General features: G+C 45.2%; 1 protein-coding gene across 8 annotated transcripts in view; it reads right to left on the bottom strand.

Moving 5' to 3' along the window:
• Positions 1–22,582, bottom strand: part of Fry (FRY microtubule binding protein) — a 380,830-nt gene that overhangs the window by 189,652 nt on the left and 168,596 nt on the right. For 7 of the 8 annotated variants that reach the window (XM_040751422.1, XM_040751416.1, XM_040751415.1 and 4 more), the window contains one exon: positions 314–513. In XM_040751422.1, coding sequence (XP_040607356.1) covers positions 314–433 — 120 coding nt within the window. In that variant the 5' untranslated portion in view covers positions 434–513. Of the gene's footprint in view, positions 1–313; positions 514–15,151; positions 15,414–22,582 lie in introns of those variants that run through there. The other variant, XM_040751420.1, reaches the window with a different exon arrangement.

The following is a 22,582-nucleotide window of genomic DNA, read 5'->3' as shown; positions in this document are numbered from 1 at the left end:
GCAACAGGAAACCAAACCAAGACGATAGTGTTTGCTTATCAATTATGCACATCCTCCTGAGAATTTGCATAAACGATAAAATCATCTCTAGGTGGCTTAGACTACCCACTGCAGTGTAAATGCTCATGGGTAGTTGTTATGATGCTATATTGTTCTGGGACTCATGACCTGTTGAGTATATGTAGTTACATCTTCCCTGTCTTTTGATCTGAGCTTGGTTGGGTCAATAGACCTGGGACCCATGGATCTAGAGTAGCAGTCATGCTCAGAGCAGAAAAGACTTTAAAGAGGTCCTTCCATGGTACGTACTCACCAGAGGCTCTGCCATGATGATTCGAATCTTCCGCTCTGCCTGGGTAGTGAAGTTGACAAATAAACTCTTGAGGACATACTCTCCTGGCTTGCTGTCTGGGTCCACATTGATGGGCAACATGGTCGGTGGTCCTTTCTCTTTGTGTGTGCCTGAAGCAGGTGGAACCGGAGGCTTGATGTAACCGTTGCCAACTGGAGAAGCTGAAAAACAGGATGGATTTTAATGGATGAAAAGAAAGTCATAAATATTCAGAGGTTGTATGCTAATAAACCATAAATGCAAGGCTATGAGTCATTAAGAGGTCATGCTTCAAATGGCAGCCTGGCCTTACTCTTTAGAAACGATGTTGGAATTGAAGTGTTCTGATTGTATAATATTTTTATTATGATCAAAACATCATCTCAAAAGTCCTGTTTACCACATGGACATAGCTGATAAATTCTACAACATTTTAGTGATGTTTGGGGCTTCTTTTTGAGTGTTCTAGGCAAGTGGATTAAGAAGAAATGAAAAAGTGATTTCTTCTCTAGGTTTTTAATAGCAGGCACCCTGCCTTCCACACTTCATAGTCAAAGAAACTCTTGGGTCATTGCTTTCTCAAATCTCTACAAACCATTTTCAAAAACTCAGCTGGCTGCTGCTCTCCAAAGAGAAGGTCTTGGAAGATCAGGCCTGCAATGCTAGCACCTAGGAGGCTGAGGTGGGAGGATTTCTGTGAGTTCAAGGCCAGCCTGAGCAATCTAGGTGAGTTCAATGGCGGCTCCGTATATAGTAAGTGCTTGTCTCATAAGAGGGGAAAGACGTCCCACCTGCCTTTCTAAACCGATTTCTGTATACATGTGTAGAGCAATATACCTCTCAACCCTCATCTGAGAAACTGCTATTTGCAGCAAATGATTAACAGAGACTCACAACAGGACCAAGTGCAGAGACAGAGACACCACAGGATGCTCAGCCCCGAGCCCTTCCCCACCCCCAAGGCTCAGAGATCATTGTGGAAAAGAAGGCAGAAGAAGCCTAACAGGCAGTGGATGAAGACATGGAAATAGTGACGTCAGGACGCAGTTGGGCAGCAGCTATGTTTATGATTTACAGTGGTTGTAACAGCACGCACAAGATATGTGCAAGCCCAATCTAGACCAAACCCCCCGCACAGACAGGAGAGCTGCTGGGGAAGTAAAGGTCCATTTCCTTTAAGAGTGTAGCTCCTGGTAGTCAATCATGCTCCAATGAAGACCACTCAGCCAAGCACAAACTGCTTTTGGAGGTTTCTGAGGGACACAGAGTTGGATGGATAGACAAAGGGGGATCTGAGAAGAGTTAGAGGGGTAAATACGATCAAAACACATTGTAAGAAACTCAGAGTTCTCAAAGAATTCATAGAAAAAGGGGAAGAGAGGCTCTGTCCATGCCATCCAAGGTGTGGATAGCATTCTCCATTTTCACTACCACTGGACCAAGTTGCAGTGCCTGTTCTGAGTTTTACAAAATGTGCGGAATCCTATTTACACTTATCCCAAGCAGGGTAAGCCATCAGGACCCCTGGGAGTGGGGTGGGGTAGCAGTGGTCTCCATTCAGAACACAAAGGAAAAGTGTTTTAATCAGATAGCTACTGAAACTTTTTTTATTTATAAATGCAAATGCTCCTCCCTCTTTGAGACAAGGTTTCTCTGTATAGCCATGGCTGTCCTGGAACTTGCTCTGTAGACCTGGTTGGCCTGGAACTCAGAGATCTGCCTGCCCCTGCCTCCTGAGTGCTGGTATTAAAAGTGTGCACCACTACCACCCAGCAGACAAAGCTTCTAGATTCTTCCCCCCTCCATTTCTTTTGCTTTCCTTTCCTTTCTTGAAAGAGTTTCACTCTATAGTCCAGACTGCCCTCAAACTCAAGAAAATCCTCCTGCCTCAGCCTCTTAAAAGTTGAGATTACAGCTTCTGTAATTATGACTGTCTAGGAGATCTGTGAGTTTCTAAGAGAGGGGGAAAAATTCTAGCATCTGCCAGTCAAGTACTAACCAGGTGTCAAATGTCCCATGACAAACATAAGATCAAGAGAGTTTAAGATAGAGACACCAGGAATGAAAAAGGCGGACAGAGGTAAAATATGACCTTTAAAGGGTACATTGAGTTTTGGGTGGTCGGGTCCAGGTATTAAGGAAAGGAATCATGAGAAAGGAGAAATCCTAAGTCACTGAGAATGCTTACTCCAAGGGCAAACATCCCAAGGCAGCTGACAGAGGTCAGTATTGCTTAGGCCTGCCTGGTCTCTGATGCTCTTGGCAAGTGGACACCTTGCGGAAGTAGGGCACCGCCCTGACTGCAGCTCAGAGGGACATCCTATCTGCACTATCTTCCTGCTATATCAAGGTCACCATGCTTCAGAACCAGAGACAGAACTGGGTGTCAATCAAAAGCCTTCATCTGAAAACAATGCTTTATTCTCTCTGGTGTCCCACAGGGCTGAATGTGTTTCTAGAAGCCAGAAGTAACTGAGTTGGTGGAAAGGGCAATCACGAGATGCTGGGACTAAACGCGTAATGATAGTGAGGGGATGATCACGACAGTGACCCTGGCACACCTCTGGAAAAGTCACAGCTGGGCACCAAGCTCCTACAAACCCTCCCTTTACAAGCCCAAAGTACCCATCCACAGCTGTTCTAAAGAGGAGCATCTGCCTGTACTTCCCATCTGATGGCTTCGTTAGAGGCCACTCACGTGGCCAAGTCAACCACCCCAGAATCAAAGCGGAGAGTGAAGGAAGGGAAAGCCCTCTCTTATTCTATGTGAGTTCACGCAGCTCAGCCTTGAGAGACACAGGCACATTAAAGGTCATAGGTGAGCAACTCTGAACCAAACCCTCTTCATATTACCATCATCAATTTCCAACAAGTGCTAGCCTCTATCGACGTCATTCTGGAAGATTGACAGGGCAGCTGTGGGTGACTGTGTATTTGAGAATCAGGACATTCGCATACCTTGGCCATAAATATCGATGCCAATTCCTCTCTAGTCTACCTAACCCTGGTGGTACATGAGTGTAATCCCAACACTTAGGAAGTGGGAAGAACAGAAGTTTGAGGCTAGCCTGGACTACAGAATTCCCCATTTCAAACAACAACAACCAAACAAAACAAAAACACCCACAATATAGCAACATAAAGACCACCCTTATCTAATCATTACCGTAGATAAAATCATTAGAACCTTCCATTTGCTTGCTCTTAATCTACATATTACTAATTTCACTTGTGCAAAAAGAAAGAAGAAAAGTGAAAAAAAAAAACCAACCTGTTGTTGAGTTTCTAAGTTCGCTACAATCTTCTACCCTCTCTGGCTTTTTGAGAGGCCATCTCTAGCCAGGGTAGCCACAAATCCTTCATGTCGCTGAGGATGGCCTTGAACTCCTAATCTCCCTGCCCACATTACCAACATTTGGAGGACCAACTCTAATACCCATTATAGCCAGTATCTCAGCTGTGTTTTATAATGATCTGGGAAGAAGGTAAAGCCAGCCTTGGTGATCCCCAGGAGACACCGGAAGTTGAGAGCGCGTTGGCACAGCAGGAACACAGCCGTGTCCTCAGGGGAACTTATTCATAGGTAAAGTCCACTTCTCATGAGAGACACCCGCTTCTCACCCCTGACTCATTCACGTGCAGCCAGTGTGTTGGTTCTCACTGGGTGCCTAGGCTCCAGGCCCTGCCTGCTCTAGAAGCTGGGGACGTGATGGAGAGAGGGCCAACGGTTCTTCCTTGTTGCGCTTCCTATTTTGTGGCAAAACAGTCTCATGCACACACATAGAGATCCGAGCAGGCACACACACCCAGGCAGACAGACAGACACACAGACAGACCCACAGACACATAATGGCAGACGACAAGCTCGAAACGGAAAGGGAAACTGAGGCGAAGCCCCGGCTACCAGATGCTTCTAGCCTCTTTCTAGGCTTGGCAAAAGGCAGCCTGAGACGGCCAGCACTCAGAGCCGTCAGACAGGGATGGACGCCATGCGTGTTTGCTTGTGTGCCCAAGAAAGTCCAGACACACTTGACCAGCAGGGGCTGCTCCTCCAGCTCATCCTTCTGGCCTGCCCCATTCTGTGCATGATTCGGCAGAGATGGGGACTGTGGCAGTCTGGGAAGGGCAGGAGTCACATGCCCAACAAGTACACACCTCCTCTTCCTTGATTTATGAAGCACACACCTCGGAAAAGACGGCCATTCCCCCTGCTTTTCCCTCCAGGACAGACAGAGCACACAGCTATCTTTCCAAAGAACAGGGTGCTGTTTATAAATGCTCCCCTTATGGAAGCAATACTGAGGAGCTGAAATGAAATGCCTGTCCCCCGCCTCCCCCAGTATCCTCAACATGACAGGTAGTAACCAACCCTCTGAAGCAGGTAGCTTCAGAGACCAGTGGGCCTTACTTTTCAACTAAGGAGTCGATGTGTAAGAAGTCTGGAGAGAATGTTTTCCTTCTATCAGTTCTCATGTGCCAGGGATACACCCCGTTGTATCAAGTCTGGGCACCATTTATTCTTCAGAACTAAGAAAAGTCTCAATCCCAGGTCTCACTGTTCCCCGAGCTCACTTTGCTTACCAGCATTACAGGACCATCACACAACGCATAAGCAAAGGTGCTGCGGCTGCCGTGAGAACTTGCTGCGCTGTGTAAGGGCGATAACAGGCTGCCCACTACTGTATTTATGATGGTGCTTAGGAAATGGAAAGTTGAAAGGAACTGCAGCATCTCAAATGACCAGAAACTCTGGGAGTCAGATAAAGGAAACCGGTGAGACAAAAATAACAATCCTACACACAACAGCAAAGAGTTGTGTTTAAAATAATTCTGAGCCCCGCTGTGGTGGCACATGCCTTTAGTCCCAGCACTCGGGAGGCAGAGGCAGGCTGATCTCTGTGAGTTCGAGGCCAGCCTGGTCTACAGAACAAGTTCCAGGACAGCCAACACTACACAGAGAAACCTTGTCTCGAAAAACAAAACAAAACAGCATCCCCCCCCCAAAATCCCCACAAAATAACCCAACCAAACCAACAAAAACCCCTCAATTCTTTTTCTTTTGTGGGGGGGGAGTTTGGTTTTTGGAGACAGGGTTTTTCTATGTAGCTTTGGAGCCTGTCCTGGAACTAGCATTGTAGATAAGACTGGCCTCAAACTCGCTTAGATCTGTCTACCTCTGCTTCCTGAGTGCTGGGATTAGAGGCACATGCCACCACCACCCAGCTAAAACCCCACAATTCTGAAGACTAATATTAAGAAGTATACAGTTGGGAACAAGAAAATCAGTTCCTTTGAGCATTAACAAATACCAGGATATCGGGTGAGGGTTGCAGAGACATGGCTTAGAGACCAGGAGCACTGGCTGTCCTTGCAGAGGACCCAGGTTTGATTCCCAGCTCTTACCGAATTAACACATTCCAGCCATTCAATCTGTGTTCCTTCATGCTTATACCCATTGGATAACAGGAATTCTTCTGGTTTTTCAAGAAAGGGTTTCTCTGGGTAGTTTTGGCAGTCCTGGAACTTGCTCTATAGACCAGGTGGCCTTGAACTCAGAGATCCTCCTGCATCTGCCTCCCTAAACTTCCTATATCACTTAGCCTTTTATTTTCCTAGAGATATAAAACAATTTGGTTTTAGTGTATAAAATAATTACACTTAATTATATCACACTTAATGTAACTTTTGCTTTCTTCTCTTTTCAAAACAATTTTGAATTTATTTTTATATATGAATGTGTGTGGGGGGGAGGTACATATGGAGGCCCGAAGAGGGTATTGGATCTCCCTAGAACTGATGTTATAGACAGTTGTGAGCCACCATGTAGGGGCTGGGAACTGGAGCCAGGTTTTCCTCAAGAGGAGTCAGTGCTCCTAATATCTGAGCAATCTCTCCAGGCTCCACAGATTATTTATCTAGTCATAGTCTCTAGCATTACATCTATGATTAGCAGACATAATTCTTACCTTGTCTTTTAAAATCAACCGGTATTATCAGACCAAACCCTAAAGTCTCACATAGTCTGTTGTGTTGTCAACTATGCCAATTGCTTGCAGAAGTTAAAGTTGAATGTGGGGTGTGACGGTCCATGCTGATAACTTCAGCACTTGGGAGACTGAGTAAGAGGATCACAAGCCTACCTCTATTCCACACACAAACATGCACACAGATACACACACACACAGATACACACACACGCACACACATATGCATGCACGCACACACGCATGCAATTGCTAAAATCTAGATTTTGATAATAACCATATACTCCTACTTGCTGACCATCAAATTATCACATACCCCCAGCAGTGTGTACAGGAACCTCCAGTCTGGCTCAGTCTTGTTCAGAATCCGTGTTGGCACTGCAGAAGACCTCGGACTCATCATAGTCACAGCATATGTTTAACCATACCCACAGTCAATCATCCCCATGTTAGAGGACGTAAGGGGTGGCCCTGGTAAAAACCCAACCGACCCCCAGACCAGCTGAACCCTCAAAAACATCAGTGACACCTGCTGCTTGTGCTGGAGGTGGGTAAAGCAAGTCTGCTAATGTGGGTTCAGCTCCAGCAAAAGCCGGGGTTGGGACGTCAGGAGATTTAAACTTTAAAGATGAGTGATTTGGAGGATGAGGTTTCTTACCAACTTACACAGTCAGGCAGTTTCTAGACAGCACCCTATGTCTACAGGCCACAGAGACCCCTTTGCCAGGCTTCTGTGACCTCCTGAAGCACAGTACACTGAGAACGGGGCGCTGAGCATCTAGGGAGCCTCGCAGTCTGACTAACGACATACCTTAGAAATGTGACTTCTGACAGTACACTCCCTAGACACACAGATGACACACACTTCCCCACTTGCTTCCTTCTGTCTGTGTCCTCACAAGACCATTTCTGTCTTTGGTCGATCCAAGAACAGGGGAGAGAGAGAGCGAGCGTGGCATCTCAGTCAAGGAAAGTCTGCCTCGAGTCACGGCAAGCGCTCTTTTCTCTGCTGTCTGCTATCTTATCTTAGCAAAATGACCACACCTCAGCGGCTCCTTTTACTAACTGTCTGTCATCCGCTAAGACTCAATTACACAGACGTCCTCCTGATTTTCAAAGTAGGCACTGTCCCCAGAGCCTGAAAGAATGTCTGCCAAAACCTGCCAGCAAAGGAAGATGAGGTTACAGTGACATTTCAAGGTCCCTTCCAGCCCTAAGGAGATCAAATAACCTGCAAAAGGTGGATAATCCTGATTTTCAACTTCTTCTTTCTTTCCAAGACAACTGACAAAAGGCCCATTCATGTGTCCTCTCCTCATCTGCTGTCTTTCCTCCCAACACAGGTTCTCATAGCCCAGGCTAGCCTCACAGCCCAGGCTGGCCTTGAACTCCTGATTCTCGTGCCTCCACTTCAAGCAATAGGGTTACAGGTGTGTGTCCTGACACTTGACTTTTACCTGCTATTCTTTAAGAGGCTGGGCAAGATTGTGCTGGAGAAGTAGGCGCTGGAGAGATGGCTCAGTGGTTAAGAGCACTGACTGCTCTGACGGAGGACCTGGATTCGATTCCCAGCACCCACATGGCGACTCACAACCATCTATAACTCCAGTTCCTGGGGATACAGTGTCTGCACTCAGCCTCCATGACACTGCATACATATGGTGCTCATATATACACACAGGCAAAGCACACCCTCACATACATATGTATGTTAAAAGGGTCACTTTTCAAAGCTTCCATCATCAAAACTTGGTAATTAACCCCCACTTTCCCTTCAATTAACACGAGCTAGTGAAGATCTATGTCCTATCCTGCCTACAGACAAAAGCTTTGCGAACACCCCAAACTTCCCTGGCACACCTCCACTCCTGCTCTTTTTTCATTCACCTTTTAATAAAGACTAGAAACTCCCCAGGGTGCAGACAGCCACGGGAGGAAGTCTGGTATTCCTGGCTGTAACTTCAAGACTCATTTTAACATTCAACACTTAAAAAACAAACAAATAAACAAACACACACATCACGTATTGAGTGTCTGTGTTCCACACACCCTGTGCTGGCATAATCTCTGCTCTGGGCTACCAGGAGGCAGACAGTATGGAATAATGGGCGTCTGGCCCAGACCAGAGGGGACAGACAAGGCTCTGACACATGTGGACGGGGAAAGGCTCCTTAGGCAGAGAGAATGGCATTGCAGCATGTATGTGGGAATCTGTTGGGCGTCTTCCTCCCGTATGCTCTTCCCATCATGCATCCCTATATATGGGTGGGATTGATGTCACCCAGTGGCTGGAGGGTCCTTAAGAGAAGGGATGTCTTGCCTTTGTCGTAAACACTTAGCAATGTGCCTGGCATCATCAGCTGGAAAACTGTGGCTGTTTTATATTTGCTGATGACTTTACCCAATCCCGCAATACAGAATTTGTGTGGATGAGAACATCAGAGTGTATGGACCAATTTCAACCCTTAAGTTGTATAAAATGGAGGCTTTACATTTTCCCTGTTAGAATTAGGTCTTGAGTGGCAAGCTGATGAACAGGGACTTGATTTAGAGGGCAAACAGGAGACAATAAATTCCAAGGCAGGTGTTGCTACATAGGATGGAGGGGGCAAAAAGAACAATTTGGAGCAACAACACACATGAAAAGATGATGCTACAGTGAGGAAAAATATCGAAGGTAGACATGTGCGGGTACATGCTGGAATCTATATCTAGACAAATGGATTTAAATCCTGCCATGCTGCCTTTGCTTCAGAAAGAGGATGCACATGCTATTTTCCTGGCACAATGGCACAGTGATTAAGGTGTTTTAGAAGTGTGTGTAAATGACTGTCCCACAGTGCTTTCTTAAAACGCACTACCTCAAAGGATACTGGTTAGAATTCTTGCACCCAAACACAAGAGTGTTGGCTGTGTAGCCTGAGAATGGCGGTGTGGTCCTCGGTCTTGAGTCATAGAACAGGAACGATGACATTGCAGCAGAGAAGGGGTTAGAGAGTGACAGATTGCACCTCCGTCTCTGCTTGCATCGAGACTGAGAAGTGCTATAGAGAATACCATACACAGGAGTAATAGGATGCGGGCCTGAGTCTGGTGTCATCATAAGGCCACAAAGAAATACTGCAGAATCAGGCTCATTCTACCTGTGCACCAGTCCCTCTGAGTTACCAAATCGAGAAACACAAGACGGCCATAGGACACGCACAGCTATGAAACAACCAAGTGATGGATTTTGTCTAAATCCTGATCCAATCAAACTAGCTGTTGAAGGCACACTTTGATGATAAGAAAGCATTGAATATGGAATGTGTGCTAGGTGACAGCAAAGCAGCATGGGTAATCTTGTTAGATATAATCACAGCATTAATGGGTAGCTATGAAAACAGCTCTGTGTTTTAGAATAGATACTTATTACAGGGCTTCAGAGAAATGATGCTTGTATTTGATTCAAAATACTTTAATAAAGAAAATCAAGGCCCTAAATAAACCCACATGACTAAATCTTGGTAATTGTCTGATTGGAGTATGGCAATATATAGCATATTTACAATTATTACCCCTTTTATATTTGTTTAAACATTTCATAATAAGATAGTTTACAAGTAAACAAAATAAAATGAAGCAGAACACAGGGAAAAACACAGGGGCAGGACATAAGTTGTAACATGTAATTCCAGCATTTAGCAGGCTGAGGCAGGAGGATTACAAGTTTGGTATGAGCCTGAACTACAGTCAGTTCCAAGATAGCCTGGGCTACACAGTGAGTTCCACAGCCTCCTAAGCTACATGGCAATAACCTGTCTCACAAAAACCAAAACCAAAATGGATAAAGAAAACCAAAACAAAATAAAAGCATGGTGGTACATGCCTTTTAATCCTAGCATGTGGGAGGCAGAGGCAGGGGGTGTCTTTGAGTTTAAGGCCAGCCTGGTCTATAGAGCAAGTTCTAGGACAGCCAAGGCTATAAAGAGAAACCCTGTCTTGAATAAACAAAATATCAATCAATCAATAAATAAGATGTGACTTATTTTTTTAAAGTGTCCTATATCTTAGACTAACAATATCCAAGGGATTCTGTTAGAACTTTAGTCTGAACAAACTGCTAAGTAAAAAATCTGAACCGTAGAATCCTGATTGGTTCTCGAGGGCTCACTAGGGGTTCAGCTCCTCAACCACAGCACATGACCAGGCTGCATGACCCAAGCTGCAGTGTAGTCTCGGAGCTGTCACACAGGAAGACGTGGCACACAAACGAGGGCAGGCGTCACTCAGGGATTCTTTGCCACACTCGTGTTCCAATAGGGTTTCCCTACAGAAATACTTCTGTGTCTCTGAATACTAGCAATGTGATTAACAAATTCATTGAATGACACATTGTCATTAAGGCTCCACTGTGCACAAGGCACTCTGCAAAGTTCTACAAAGACAGGAAAGGTAGGTTTTAAAAGACAGGTTCAAAGATGTACAAATGTATACATGCAATCACATAATGCTTGCTACAAGAGTGCGCGGTCAGGCAGAACGAGCAATGTACGAGCTCATGAATTTAGGAGATCATTCATTCACTCAAGTGTTCATGTATTCAGTCATCAAACGTTTCTTGAGGGCCCATTCTACTTCACACATCGTCCTATCCACTGGCAACCTAGGCATGGCCCTTGCTCTCACACAGCCCACAGGCATGCAGGGAGACAGGTCATCCACACGAGTACACACAGACATATGGCTACCCAAAACCAAGTGCTGGCCAGGTGGCTGTGCCTGGGGCAAGGAGGGCACACAGCTGTGACTGGGGGTTGCCAGTGCTGGCTTCCCTGAGCTAGTGACGGGGATACTGAGAACCAGAAATAACCGGTGATTGAAGGGGGCCTCTGGGTGAGAAGAAGGAGAGCCTGGGGGTTGCAGGAATTACGCAGTGGGGGAAGGAGAAGTTTGCTTCTCCCAGCTCTCTTCCAGTTTTTACAAGAGTCCGTTCTAGTCAGCTGCCTGGGTACTCCCTCATGCCAACTCAGTCTCACCATTCCCGCTGCCTCCTGATGCATGAAGTATATATTTTCTGTCTTCCTAACTATGCTTCAGTGCCACGGGGGTGTGGAATTTGTTCTATTCCTTTTGTAGTCCCACTGTGTGGCACAGTCAGAACTCAACTCAATGGATATTCGGTGCGTTAAGTGCTATGGAAGCCTTAGGAAGTACAAGGTCATGAATTATCTCCAGCTTGGACAGCCTACATTCGGCCTTGTAAGGCTGGCCTCAGTACCACCAGGAGAGCTATTTCAGCAGCCACGCAATATTTTTCCATATCAAACACCAGTGTTCCTTGGAGGAGAATATTGCATTCACATAACATACGGCGTGTGATTGCAACTGAGAATACAATTTGTGCTGTACTGGGACTGCCTGATATACTGACTCTTTAAAGCTACGTTTGTCAGAGTGCAGAAGTGGCCCATTACTAGATACAGGGCCACTGTGGCATGTACAGACTATTTGAAATTTGATGAACCAGAATAGAGAATTTAAGATAGCAGCAGAGTCTGCTTGCCTTCAGTCTCTGATTGTGTCTATAGGTAGGCACATGCATGTTCTCGGTCTGCATGGAATGTTTTTCTTGCTGTGGGTAATGATCTAGAAGACTCCAGATACTGAGGGGCCAGAGCCATTCACAGTTATCTGAGGGCTACTGGAATGACCAAGTGGTTACACCAAGCTCCAGGGGAAAGAAGAATATTTGGTGGCATATTATACAGACACACAGTGTAAAGACTATGCACATGGTGTCTGTGGACCTGCCACTTAACGTGTCAGCAGCTGCTACATTCTGACAAACAAAAGGCTGCAATTCGAAGTGATGGTAGCGGCTGTATTGATATATGCTATAACACTATATATCCATATATAGGAACAACACATATTATAATGTTCATTCCAGTATGTATTATGTAAGCATACCTATGCATGCAATAATATGCATATACAAATGTATAGGAGAAAATTATATGTACATTACACCATACACACACACACACACATATATATATATAACACAACAAAATCAACATTCTAAACATCTACAGCACGTGATGGGGTTCCAGTGCACTGGATGCAGTAGAAGCTCAACAAACTGGGCTGGGGAGATGGCTCAGTGGTTAAGAGCACTGTCTGCTCTTCCAGAGTACCCAGGTTCAATTCCCAGCACCACACAGCAGCTCACAACTATCTGTAACTCTATTTCCAGGGGATCCAGTGCCCATCATTATAGGCTGGTTGTGTTATATTTTTATCAACATTGAAGTATTTAAGAAATTTGGTTCATGTGGCCTTTTTTCACTTTGGGTGCTGAACACATGTGGTTACACACTTACACATGTAGGCAAAACATTCACATGCATAAAATAACAATAAATCAATCTTTTAAAATATTTTAGGCTCTACCAATTTTTAATGTACAATGATGGTCAGATTCATTTGATACAGCTTATTAGACATTTACAATCTAAGATGGACCTAATTGTATCAAGCCACTAAAGTGGATTTGTTGACACTGAGCCCTTCTAAAAGAACAAGGAGGACAACTGAGCGGGACCTGGTGACACATGCATGTAAGACCAACAACCAGAAGGCTGAGGCGGGAGGCTGGGGAGTTGGGGGCCAAGATGGAGTACCTAGTGAGATTCATGCAGCTCATGCTTGCAATCTTAGAACAACTGAGGACACTGAGGCAGGAGGATTGTTACAAGTTTGAGGTCAGTCCAGGCTACTCAGTGTGTACCAGGCTAGAATGGGCTACAGTGCAAAATATTTACCTCAAAAAAACAGAACTAAAAACAAAACCAAACAAAACAAGGAGAGAGAGAGGAGAGAGAGAGAGAGAGAGAGAGAGAGAGAGAGAGGGAGGGAGGGAGGGAGGGAGGGAGGGAGGGAGGGAGGGAGAGAGAGAGGCAGACAGACAGACAGACAGACAGACAGACAGACAGACAGACAGATAGACAGGCAAGGCAAGCGGTGAATGAGCAGAGAAGGGAGAAGAAGAGCCAGGGAGATGGTGGAGAAAGACTGCATAGCTAAAACAAGAGGATCCACAGCTCCTCTCCACCAACCCAGGAAACCACACGATAGAAACTGCTAGCATTTCACATAGTTAGTGTTTAAAATTAAATATCTGAAACGGTAAGGTTTATCACTTAACGTATGTGCTCCTCACACATTGACAAAATTTTCAGAGCAAAACCTTCCCTAAGCTATACTGTGTAAACCACAAGATGAAGAGGCCAAATACTGCCTAGCGGGATTTTACTCCTAGAAATGGGGAAGCTATCATATCCAGGTATCTAACAGTGTCATTATAGACGGTATTGTGGAATAATTAACAAGTCATTCAGTCTCCTGAACCTCTAATGAATAATCTTTAAGAAACAAACTGTTCTGCCTCTATTTGAGCAATGTGCTAAGATTTCTCATTTACAAATTATTTTTCCTACCATCATGAGAGAGTTAGACAACAACCAGGATGCATATAATTAACTCTGTCGTGGGACTTTCATCTCAATAATCTTCTGGAACCATTATGTGATATTTAAAATTTCAGTCTATGAGTGTTGGTGGTTCACACCTTTAATCCCAGCACTCATGAGGCAGAGGCAGGCAGATCTCTGTGAGTTCAAGACCAGCCTGGTTGACAGAGCTAGTTCCAGGACAGCCTCCAAAGCCATAGAGAAACCCTGTCTCGAAAAACCAAAACCAAACGAAAACAAAACAAAACAAAAAAAGTCACTTGTTAAAATTTCAGTCTACAGAGCCTAGAAGATGGCTCATCACATAAAAGTGCCTGACACCAAACCTGGGATCCACATGGTAGAAGGAAAGAATTATCCCAAAAATATGATTCTGTGACTTCTACATCCCGAAAAACGTATGTGAGCACACACACAAAACAAAACCAACAGTAAACGTACTTTATTTTTTTTTAAAAGGCTACCGAGACTGGAGGTATGGTTCAGTGGTTATGAGCGTTAGCTGCTCTTTCAGAGGACCTGGTTCAGTTCCCAGCACATACGGTGGTGGCTCACAACCATCCATCTGCAACTGCAGGGATCCGATGTCCTCTTCCGACCCCCTCTTGCACCAAGCACGAATGTGCTGAGAAGACATACATGCAAGCAAAAATTCATACACATAATATAAAATAAATAGGTTTACTTTTAAATCCAAGCTAGAGAGAAGATGACGGAAAGGCAGCAGCATGCAGTCTAGGCCCATTGAGTGTTGACCAATACAAACCCTGACTTTAAATTCATCAAACCAAAAAGAGAAGCATTTTATGTTTTAAGTGTCAGAAGCACAGGGAAAGCACTCAATTTAGGACACTTCCTGTATTTAGAACAAAACAAGGTGTTTTGCACAAATATTTAGAATGCAGCAAGCTTAAACCCTACTTCTACTGAAATATCAAACTCTGTAACATCGACAATTTCCCAAATCCTTTCAAGTTGTTCCTCTGGGTCAGCCATTTTCCAGCACAGACATGCAGAACCCTTTAGTGAAGTTTGTATGCACAGAAAGCTCCTGTCACACGCCAGCTGCTTGTCCACGAAGTCACAGGAAAGTAGAGCTCTAACCCCTGAGACATTACAGTCCCAAACAGAAGGCCTACAGGGCCTCGTTCCTGTCTGAACAATGTTCCCTGTCTGAACAATGTCATTATAAGTCAGTCCCTGTGCCTAGGGGAAAAGGCTCCCCTCCCCCACCCCTTACGCACAGGAGAGACCCCTCCCTCTCTTAGTTTGAAAAAAAAAAAACGGTTTACCACCCCACAGGACAACCCCTTCAAACCTACCCAGACCTTTGATGAGGCTGATCACACAGGATCTTCTCCAACAAGCCGTTGTAATCTCCATGGGCCTGAAGGGAAACCCAGACAGTCCAGACACCAGCAACACAGCCTATGTTTCAAAGCCAAAAAGCACAGCAGTGGGTTCCATGGTCCCACTGGTTACAGCTACCGTAAGGTCCAAGGTGTACTTTTAGTCAGGTGAGGAAAACCTACAGTAGAAGACACACTAAAACAGGCCTTCCATCCAGGGCGGGCTGTTCATGCCAGCTGCACAGTACGGCAGTGAGCTATAACTCAGAGCGCCTGTCTGTCTATATTTATCCACGAGAACATACTATGCTGACAGATTAGTGAAGCCGCCCCGGGCACTCCAGGAACATGAGCCCGACCCATGGTGTGTCATAACAGTCCACGCAAACCAAATACACGTGCCACCCCACAGAGTCCACTGACAGAACTCGTGTTCCCATACTGGAGAAATCTAGGGGCAAAGATAAGACACGGTGGGTAATTAACGGTTGCTTTGGGAACCAGGGCCTCTGGGCTACAAGCACAAACAGCTTTACACAGCTTATATCCGTCCAGACAAGACTCAAAGTGGAGAACTCCTCCTGGAAGCCAAGAGTCTGTGAGAAACCACACGCCCTCAAGGGAAAACAGAACTCTGGACACCTGTTGATTATAACTCATAATTTTAAAAAGTGACTGGATTCCAATTTGATAATAATAATAAAAAGAAGCTAGCAATTACTTCTTGAGTGTGATGCCTGAAAAGGAACCAGGAACAGGCTAATGAGGGAAGGAGATAATTGATCCTTCTCTTTTGTTTTTGAGACAGGGTCTCCCTGTGTAGCCTTGGCTGTCGTGGAACTCACTATGTAGAACAGGCTGACCTTGAACCCACAGAGATCGGCATGCCTGAGCCTCTTGAGTGCTGGGATTAAAGGCGTGTGCCGCCGCCACTACCACCTGACTGTACAAGTTGGTCTTTCAATAGCATTATTCTCTCAGAAGTATTCTATGAGGTCAATGAAAATCTTCTGCCCTAACACAGACACAGCTGTGAAGAGCCGGAAGCCCAAGTCATTTTCTATTCTTGACTGGGACTAATTGAATGTTTTTCTTCAGTAATGGAGGCTGGAATTACAAAGCAGCATGGGAGGAGAGGTGCCAGATGAACTGACACATTCCCCAGGGAGGGGAAAATGTCCAATTATCTAAATGAGCACTTACAGTGATCTTGGAGAGGCCAGTGGCAGCAAAGATGCCCCATGTCCCCTACAACCTATATTTGGGACCTAGAAAATATTTTTATAGAGCTGGCTATGATGGCAACGTGGCATCGGTGACATCTGAATAAAGAATCAAAAAAAAAAAAAACAATTCTAAGACAACAGTGTGCCTGTGGAGGTGCCTGTGTTTGGGAGGGGTGTCTGAAGCTGGAGTTTCTCCTTTCTGTTTCTAACTTAAGAATCAGTAAAAGTGTGTCCTTTGTAAGCCTCATGGCTCATGTCTTATTAGCCTAACAAGTGCCAAGTGAATAGTTTCTATACCTTGATAAGCCTCTCCACTGATTCAGCAATCCAAATCAGACCAAATCAAACCGAATTAAAAAAAAAAACCCACATTTAATGGATACACCGCTCCCCGGGTGACCTTCCAGTTCCCCAGAAAGGAGACAGGAAAGAGAGACCGGGAAACCACGAGTCTGTTTTCTGGGGGGCAGTTTAAATACCCTGTGGGAGTGGTCTTGAGCATCTCTGGGGGAGGGGGTCATCATTGGGCAGGCTCTCTGAGATGCAGTGTAGTTTGGGGAGAGATGGGGGGCTTGGGTGGAACTTCTGTATACCATTCCAAACTCTTAGGGTACATGGATGCCAGGGGATGGGGTGAAGCTTCCACGTGACCACTCAGGTCCTGCTTGCACAGCAAGCCCTTTATGGACTGAACAGAATCGTCTCAGCCCATGAAAAGGAGCCACTCTTCATGGCGGAACTGAACTTGATTCCAACCATTTTAGGTATTTCCCATGTAGTATTTGAAGTCTTCATTGCACCCTTAAAAGGGGTGACTGCTATCCCTGTGATGAAAAAGAATAAAAACAAGCTTGCCCAAGGTCATTCAAATTGGCTCCAGTGTCACTACATCTGGTGATTTTCATTCTAGCACTTTCCTCCTTCACACGAATTAGAGCTGCCAAACAATGGCAATCTCAGAGGTTTTGTTTTTATATTAGGAATCAATCTCTTGCAAGTTTTAATTTGTTTTTAAATTAAGGCAGAAATGTCACAAAAATAAAACCTAGCCAGCTGTCTTCCAGAAAGTGGTCCCGCTTACTTTTTGAGAAAGACCTCATTATATAACCCAGGCTGCCCTTGACCTCTCAGTCCTCCCGCTTCAGCCTCAAGAGGGATGGTATTACAGGTATGTGCTATAGTGTCCGCAAAAACAAATTCTTTGGTGACCTCCTCCATGCCTGACCTATTCCAGCTTCTCCCCTCCCCTGCCCTCCCTTCCCCTCCCCATTCCTTCCCTCCCCTCCCCCCACATCAGCTTTCAGTTGTCTGTCAGCTCACTCATTGTGTGGTCGAGGAGGGTAGACCTTGAATGCCTGGTGTTCCTGCCTTCACCTCCCGAGCACTGAGATCATAGGTGTGCAGTATCACCCCTGTTGGTTTGCGTACTGCTGGGCTTGAGCCAGGGCTCCACACGAACCAGACAATCACTCTACCAACTGAGCGACACCCACAGTTCCACACAACCCACCTTCTCCCGTATCAGACAACGCTAACAACCCTGACGGCCAATTGCAATGCGTGTTGAGTTAAGTGACAAATTATGGGTAGAAGTTCACTGACATGAAGAGACAGCTGTCTGACAGCAGTCAGTAAGTGATCAACATTGATAATAAAATCAGGAGACAGCAAATAAAGCAGATTTATAGCACCAAAAGAATAGCAACCTAAGTATATTTTAATAATAATAGTAAAGGCAGACCTTGCCAGTTCAAAAACCCAGAAGATAACGCATTGAAAGAGTACATGCCTGATGCCCTGAATTTTTGGGCATGGGTGGCATTTATTCTTCACTACTGATACATGTAGAAAACAGTGAAGCAATTTAGAAAAAACTCTATTTAACATTATCATTGTAAATTGAAATGCTTCGATATTGCAAGGATAAACATCAAGAGTAGAGAATCTGAGGCTGGAGAGACGGCTCAGGGGTTAAGAGCACTGCTTTTTCTTGCAAAGTCCCAACACTAACACGGTGGCTCGCCCAACCACCTGTAGCTCCAGTTTCAGGGGATCCAACACCCTCTTCTGGCCTCTAGGAGCACAACAGTGCACAGACAGACATGCAGGCAAAATGTCGTATACATCAAATAAAGATGAGTAGATCTTCAGGGGCTAGAGAGGGCTCAGTGGTTAACAGTCCTTGCTCTTCTCCCAGAGGACCCCAGTTTGATTCCCAGCACCCATTCATATTGGGAGGCTCACAACTGCCTGTAACTCCAGTTCCAGGAACAACATCCTCTTCTGGGCAGCATCTTTCATGGGCTCCCACACATGTGGTGTAAACATACACACATATACATAAGTAAAAATAATAAAAATTACAAGATACATCTTAAAAAGAAATTTAGGAAGAGTCAAAGAAATTTACTTCCAAGTCACTTATTAGTAATTTTATGTCAAAGCCATATATTTTAAACTATGTCAGCAAAATCTACATTTAACTTAAAAAATGAACTGGATTGCTGGCATTTATTTTATTTTATTTTATTTTTTTGGTTTTTACGAGACAGGGTTTCTCTGTATTGTTTTGGAGGCTGTTGGTCCAGCCCGGCCTCGAACTCACAGAGATCCGCCTGCCTCTGCCTCCTTAAAGGCGTGAGCCACCACAGCCCGGCGATTGCTGGCATGTTTAATAGTTCCACAGCAACCCTCAAATATTGACTGGATGAACATCTATAAGGATTATTTTTCTTTAATCCTTAATCTAGCATTCATAAAAATGGTTCCTTTCCAGCATGGCGGCACATGCCTATAATTCTGGCATCAAAGAAGTCCAGGCCCGAGGAGCATGAGTCCCAGGCTAGCCTGGGCAGTGAGACCCCTGTCTGGAAACACAAACAAAATGTGTCCTTCCTTTTTGCAGCCAGGTAGCAAGACTGTAAATACTATTCAGTGTAAATTAAGTCAAAGTCAACACCACAAGGAAGTTCCTGTGTTTACAGGAGGGGGTGTGGCCAGGTTTCTGGCCAAAGGAGAGAAACGTGGATTCAGATGAAGTTTGTAAGTCTGCTCTCATATAACCTTGACTTGACTTGAACTCAATTCCTCTGTTTACCTTAGCTTTCCCATCCTATTATATTATGAGAAGTAACAAAACCAGTTAGACACCAGCTAAAGTAATGCTGGAAGAAAAGTCCGCACTAAAATAATCATTTAAGAAATACAGAATAGATGTGTGTGCGAGGGTGTACACTCCTCCCTGCGGCACTGGGTAGGAGTTAGGCATTGTAGAAGTGCGGTCAAAAACCATAGTTGATACCAATAATAGGATAATAATAAGCTTTTATTGCTTACTGCTAGCATTCCTGATGTTTATTATCCCACAAATACTCAAAACGTTGACTTCCTAATTGACAGCTGTTAAACTCTTTCCTGGTGCACCGGCCTTCTTAAGTAAAGGACTGTCACTCAAACAACCCATATGGGCTGCCCTCATGCTGCCACCTGCTGCTTTATGGCCCCGAGGCAGCTGCACGACAATGACAGCTTCAGTATAAACCCCACTCTCAAAGATAGCCCCAGCCAGGATTGTTCAAGAAACTTGCAGTCCTGTAGCAGTCTTTTTGCTAAGTAAACTCTGGATGACCCCACAGGCTTCTCTACCCAGATGGAGAGTGGGACACTTTCCCTAGATGCCTTGCAGAGATTCTGTCATGCCTGGGGCAAATGGGACAATGCCATGATTGCAGTAAAAGAACACTTCATTTGTATGAAAGTCTGCAGTGATGGGTACAAATCCCCTTCCAGGCTATTCTAGTTGACTGTTTTGGTCACTTTCTAAGTAGCCTTGGGGAACACGCTCTTGGGTTGACTCCCCTGGTATTGCAAAATTAGGTTCAATAAAAAAAAAAAAGGTTTATAATCTCAGCCCTCAGGAAATTTCTAGGTAGGAGGCTAACCTGGTCTACATACTGAGATCCAGGCCTTCCACTAAACAGTGGAACCCTGTCTCAAAAAACAGAACAAAAAGGGTCTTTCCTCCAGAGGTATTTCTTTCCCTCCTCCACTTTGTTCTCCGCCCCCTTCTGCCTTCCCTGCCTTCCTCCTTCCTTCCTTCCTTCCTTTCTTTTTTTTTTTTAATCTAGGTCTCCTCTGTAGTTTGTCTTGAATCTACTTTGTAGGCCAGGCTAGCTTCTCAAGTGTCAGAATAACAGGTACGAGCTGGCAATGGTCTTTTCTTGACTTTCAGTACAGAAAGTCAAACAGGTAAAACAATGAAAGGAACAGTGGCCAGAGACAACAGAAGAGGAGGGGCCAGGACGGCATTAGCGGAGGAGACACCACTAACTGTATGGCAGCGGCAGCAGCTTGGACAATAACAGTGACAGCAACAGGAGCTCTAGTCACCCCAGGCATCCTAGAGCTACACTGCTAACTGCCACCAAAGGCTGAGGACGCCAGACTGCCCGGGTCTACAACAAAGGCCAGAAGCATGGGACCCAGGTCTGTGTGAGAGCCATACAATAGAGGATGCCACCCGCTACTGTTCCCCCACACTGCTACCATCTTGTTGCTACCAAACGCAAGGGGACACAAGCGGCCAAGGGTCTGGCCAGTGGAGGTGCTGCCTCACCAGCCAACCTCCCTGAGCTCCATCACAGAGTGAAGGCATGGCAGAGGGACGGTACTCCACACTTGTCCTTCCGTCTTCACATGCCGGCCACGGCGTGCGCATGAGCACCCCCACACTCATAATAACTTTAAAAACATTAAAGCGGCCTCAAACTAGCACTTAAGGCTTTTTTTTTGTACCCTGATTTCTCCAGCCAGAGGTGCCTTCACCTACATAATCCAAGTCCCTAATTTGAGAAGAGAGGTAAATTAATAGGACTGTCATTGTTGCTTTCCTCATTGGCCTTAGAAACCCAAGGCATCTCTAAAGTAAGGCTTACAGGGCAATCCTAACCCTGTTCTAAATACTGTAAGTCCACAGGTTGTGTGGCTCTTACCCCTCATCACCAGTTTCTTTTTTGCAGCAGAGACCATCACAGAAAGTCACTACTGATAAAAATGCAGCCAACAGCTAACCATGGGTGCCCAGCCCCAAATGGAACATCTACAACACAATTGCTACAGGCAACTAATGGTTGCTGAGAGAGGAAGGAGCCCCCGATAGGTTAATCCCACGCAGTCAGCACATGTACTTAGCAACACCAAATAGACTCAATAGGTTACATGAATTTAAAAAGCAAACAAAATTTTTTAAAAGTAATGTTTTAGAATCAATCTCCACCACTAAGGGGTTACATTTAATTTGTCCAATGACATATACATTAGTCTTTCTAAAAATTCAGTATGTACATATATTAAGATACAGACATGAGGGTCTGGAGAGAAGGCTTAGTGGTTAAGAGCACTGACTGCTCTTCCAGAGGATCCAGATTCAATTCCCAGCACCCACGCGGTAGCTCACAACTGTCTGTACTTCCAAGATCTGACACCCTCACACATACATGAGGCAAAACACCAATGCACATACAATAAAAAAGACACAGGCATAAGCACAACAGTTCATAAGAGATGCCAATGTCATATATGGATTTTAGACATAGATCTGGGGAGTGCCAGCCTACAATCCCATGGACAGAGAGTCTGGGAAACAGAACCTTCATTCAGTGGCTGATGGAAGCAGAGGCAGACTCCCACGGCTAAGCACTGAGCTGAACTCAAGAAATCCAGTGACAGAGAGGGAGGACTGATGACCAAAGGGATTACGACTGGGCTGGTTTAACCCCCAGAAACAGCTGACCTGATGAGGGTTAGCTCTTGAATCCCAGACTGATGCCTGGGAATCCAGCATGGGACTGATCAAGACCCCCTGAATGTGAGTGTCAGTGAGGAGGTCTAGCTAATCTATTGAACCTTGGGTAGTAGATCAGTATTTATCCCTGGTATATAAATGGACTTTGGGTGCCCATCCAACAATGAGAGATGCACTCTCACCCTGGACTCTTGGGGGAGGGTCCAGGCCCTGCCCTGGATGAAATGACAGACTATGGACACCCCCATGGAGGGCCCCACCCTCTCTAGGGAAATGAGGGGTGTTGGGGAAGTCCTGTGTATATGTTAATAAATTACTGCTGGCCAATAGGAATCTAGATAGGTGGGGCTAGGAGTCCAGGAGGATTCTGGGAAG

The sequence above is a fragment of the Mesocricetus auratus genome, unplaced genomic scaffold (genome assembly GCF_017639785.1).
Source record: "Mesocricetus auratus isolate SY011 unplaced genomic scaffold, BCM_Maur_2.0 Super-Scaffold_100008, whole genome shotgun sequence".
Lineage (NCBI taxonomy): Eukaryota > Metazoa > Chordata > Mammalia > Rodentia > Cricetidae > Mesocricetus > Mesocricetus auratus.
Note: the sequence above shows the minus strand (reverse complement) of the source record. Positions and strands in the feature narration are given on the sequence as shown.